Below are 2,574 nucleotides of genomic sequence, written 5' to 3' on the forward strand. Positions count from 1 at the left end.
AAACCTCTAAAAATTAAATCAAGTTTAAAAAACTGTTTCAAATGTCTTCTTCATTAAGGATTCCCTTTAAATGTGTATAACCATACTTACTGCAGCATTATTTGTAACAGCAAAAACTGAAAACATTATAAACAGCTCAATAAAAAGCAATGTTAGACAAATTAGATCATATCCACAAAATACAACTCTAGGCACCCATGAGAAAGAGTGAAACAAAGGTTTATGCTGATATGGGAATAAAGTAAGGTACAGAGCAGTGTACAGACTACAAAATTACTGGTAAAGGCCAGATGTGGTGGCTCACGCCTATAATCCCAGCACTATGGGAGGCTGAGGCGGGCAGATTACTTGAGCTCAGGAGTTTGAGACCAGCCAGACCAACATGGTGACACCCCGTCTCTACCAAAAATACAAAAATTAGCCAGGTGTGGTGGCACATGCCTGTAATCTCAGCTACTCAGGAGGCTGAGGCATGAGAGTCACTTGCACCTGGGAGGCGGAGGTTGCAGTAAGCTGAGATCCTGCCGTTGCAGTCGAGCCTGGGCAATACAGCGAGACTCGGTCTCAGAACAACAGCAACAACAATGACAACACACAAAAACAAAACAAAAAGCTATACCACATAAAAAGAAGTTCATGGCTGGGCGCAGTAGCTCACGCCTGTAATCCCAACACTTTGGGAGGCTGAGGCGGGCGGATCACAAGGTCAGGAGATTGAGACCACGGTGAAACCCCGTCTCTACTAAAAATACAAAAAATTAGCCAGGCGTGGTGGCGGGCGCCTGTAGTCCCAGCTACTCAGGAGGCTGAGGCAGGAGAATGGCGTGAACCCGGGAGGCGGAGCTTGCAGTGAGCCGAGATTGTGCCACTGCACTCCAGTCTGGGCGACAGAGCGAGACTCCATCTCAAAAAAAAAAGATGAAATACAAAATCTGAAAAAAGTGTTCTGTTGAATAAGTTGAATTCATTATCAAAAATTTTCCAGCAAGGAATATCCTAGGCTGGATGGTTTCACTGGTGAATTCTATCAAATACTTAGGGAAGAAGTAATACCTGTCCTTTTTATTAGTTCAGGGTACATGTGCAGGTTTGTTATACAGTAAACTTATGTCATGGGGGTTTGTTGTACAGATTATTTCGTGACCCAGGTACTAAGCCTAGTACCCAATAGTTATTTTTTCTGATCCTCTCTCACCCTCCACCCTCCAGGAGGCCCCAGTGCCCGTTGTTCCCCTCTTCGTGTCCATGAGTAACACCTATCTTACACAGACTCTTGCAGAAAACAGAGGAAGATGAAGTACTTCTCAACTCATTTATATGGTCAGCATAATCCTGAAACCAAATCTGACAAAATAATTTCAAGGAAAGAAAAGTATGGACCAATCTTCCTCATGAATATAGAAGCACTTATTCCCAATGAAGTATTAACAAATCAAATCTAAAAATTCATACAAAAGAAAATACATTCTGACCAAGTAGGGTTTATCACAAGATTGAAAGATTAGTTTAATATTTGATCAGTGTAATTCATCATATTAACAGTATAAACAAGATAAAAAAGAATGTGTTCATTTCTTTTTTTTTGAGACAGAGTTGCTCAGGCTAGAGTGCAGTGACACACTCACTGCAACCTCTGCCTCCCGGGTTCAAGCAATTCTATTGCCTTGGCCTCCCAAGTAACTGGGATTACAGGCGCCTGCCACTGTGCCCAGCTAATTTTTGTATTTTTAGTACAGACAGGGTTTCACTATCTTGGCCAGGCTGGTTTTGAACTCCTGACCTAGTGATTCACCAGCCTGGGCCTCCCAAAGTGCTGGGATTACAGGTGTGAGCCACTATGCCCAGCCATGAATGTGTTCATTTCAATAGATGCAATGCTAATTTTGTTTAGATACTCACTTTAAGTTTTCTAATTCCTGTTTTCTCAGTGGAGAAGAAGGTGGAGCTGGAATGAATTTATCTCCATCATGGCTTTTACTGCTAAAATAGAGGTAAGAGTCTTAATTATGAAGGGCAACAAATAAAAAATTAAATGTAAAATTTTGTTTCCCCATCCTTACTCCCAACTTTTCTTTTTCTTTTTTCGAGACAGTTTTGCTCTTGTTGCTCAGGTTGGAGTGCAATTGCACGATCTCGGCTCACTGCAACTTCTGCCTCCCGGGTTCGAGTGATTCTCTTGCCTCAGCCTCCCGAGTAGCTGGGATTACAGGCATGCACCACCACACCCAGCTAATTTTTTGTATTTTAAGTAGAAACGGTGTTTCACCATGTTAGCCAGGCTGGTCTTGAACTCCTGAACTCAGGTGACCCACCTACCTTGGCCTCCCAAAGTGCTGGGATTTACAGGGATGACCCACCTCACCCTGCCTCCCATGTAACTTTTTACAACAAAAGTGTAAAAGAGTTAAACAATGGAAATGCTTAGTAATTTGGTAACACTAACATGTTAAAGCTATACTGGGCCAGGCGCAGTGGCTCAAGCCTGTAATCCCAGCACTTTGGGAGGCCGAGACGGGCTGATCACGAGGTCAGGAGATCGAGACCATCCTGGCTAACATGGTGAAACCCCGTCTC

The 2,574-nt window shown here is 43.1% G+C and overlaps 1 protein-coding gene across 4 annotated transcripts in view; it reads right to left on the reverse strand.

The window, feature by feature from the left end:
- Positions 1 to 2,574, reverse strand: part of CNOT10 (CCR4-NOT transcription complex, subunit 10) — a 131,701-nt gene that overhangs the window by 70,857 nt on the left and 58,270 nt on the right. For 3 of the 4 annotated variants that reach the window (XM_011985311.1, XM_011985302.1, XM_011985295.1), the window contains exon 13: positions 1,900 to 1,980. The exons of the other annotated variant lie outside the window; for it this stretch is intronic. In XM_011985311.1, coding sequence (XP_011840701.1) covers positions 1,900 to 1,980 — 81 coding nt within the window. The remainder of the gene's footprint in view (positions 1 to 1,899; positions 1,981 to 2,574) is intronic. 4 annotated transcript variants of the gene reach the window in all.

This window comes from Mandrillus leucophaeus, unplaced genomic scaffold, assembly GCF_000951045.1.
Source record: "Mandrillus leucophaeus isolate KB7577 unplaced genomic scaffold, Mleu.le_1.0 Scaffold107, whole genome shotgun sequence".
NCBI lineage: Eukaryota > Metazoa > Chordata > Mammalia > Primates > Cercopithecidae > Mandrillus > Mandrillus leucophaeus.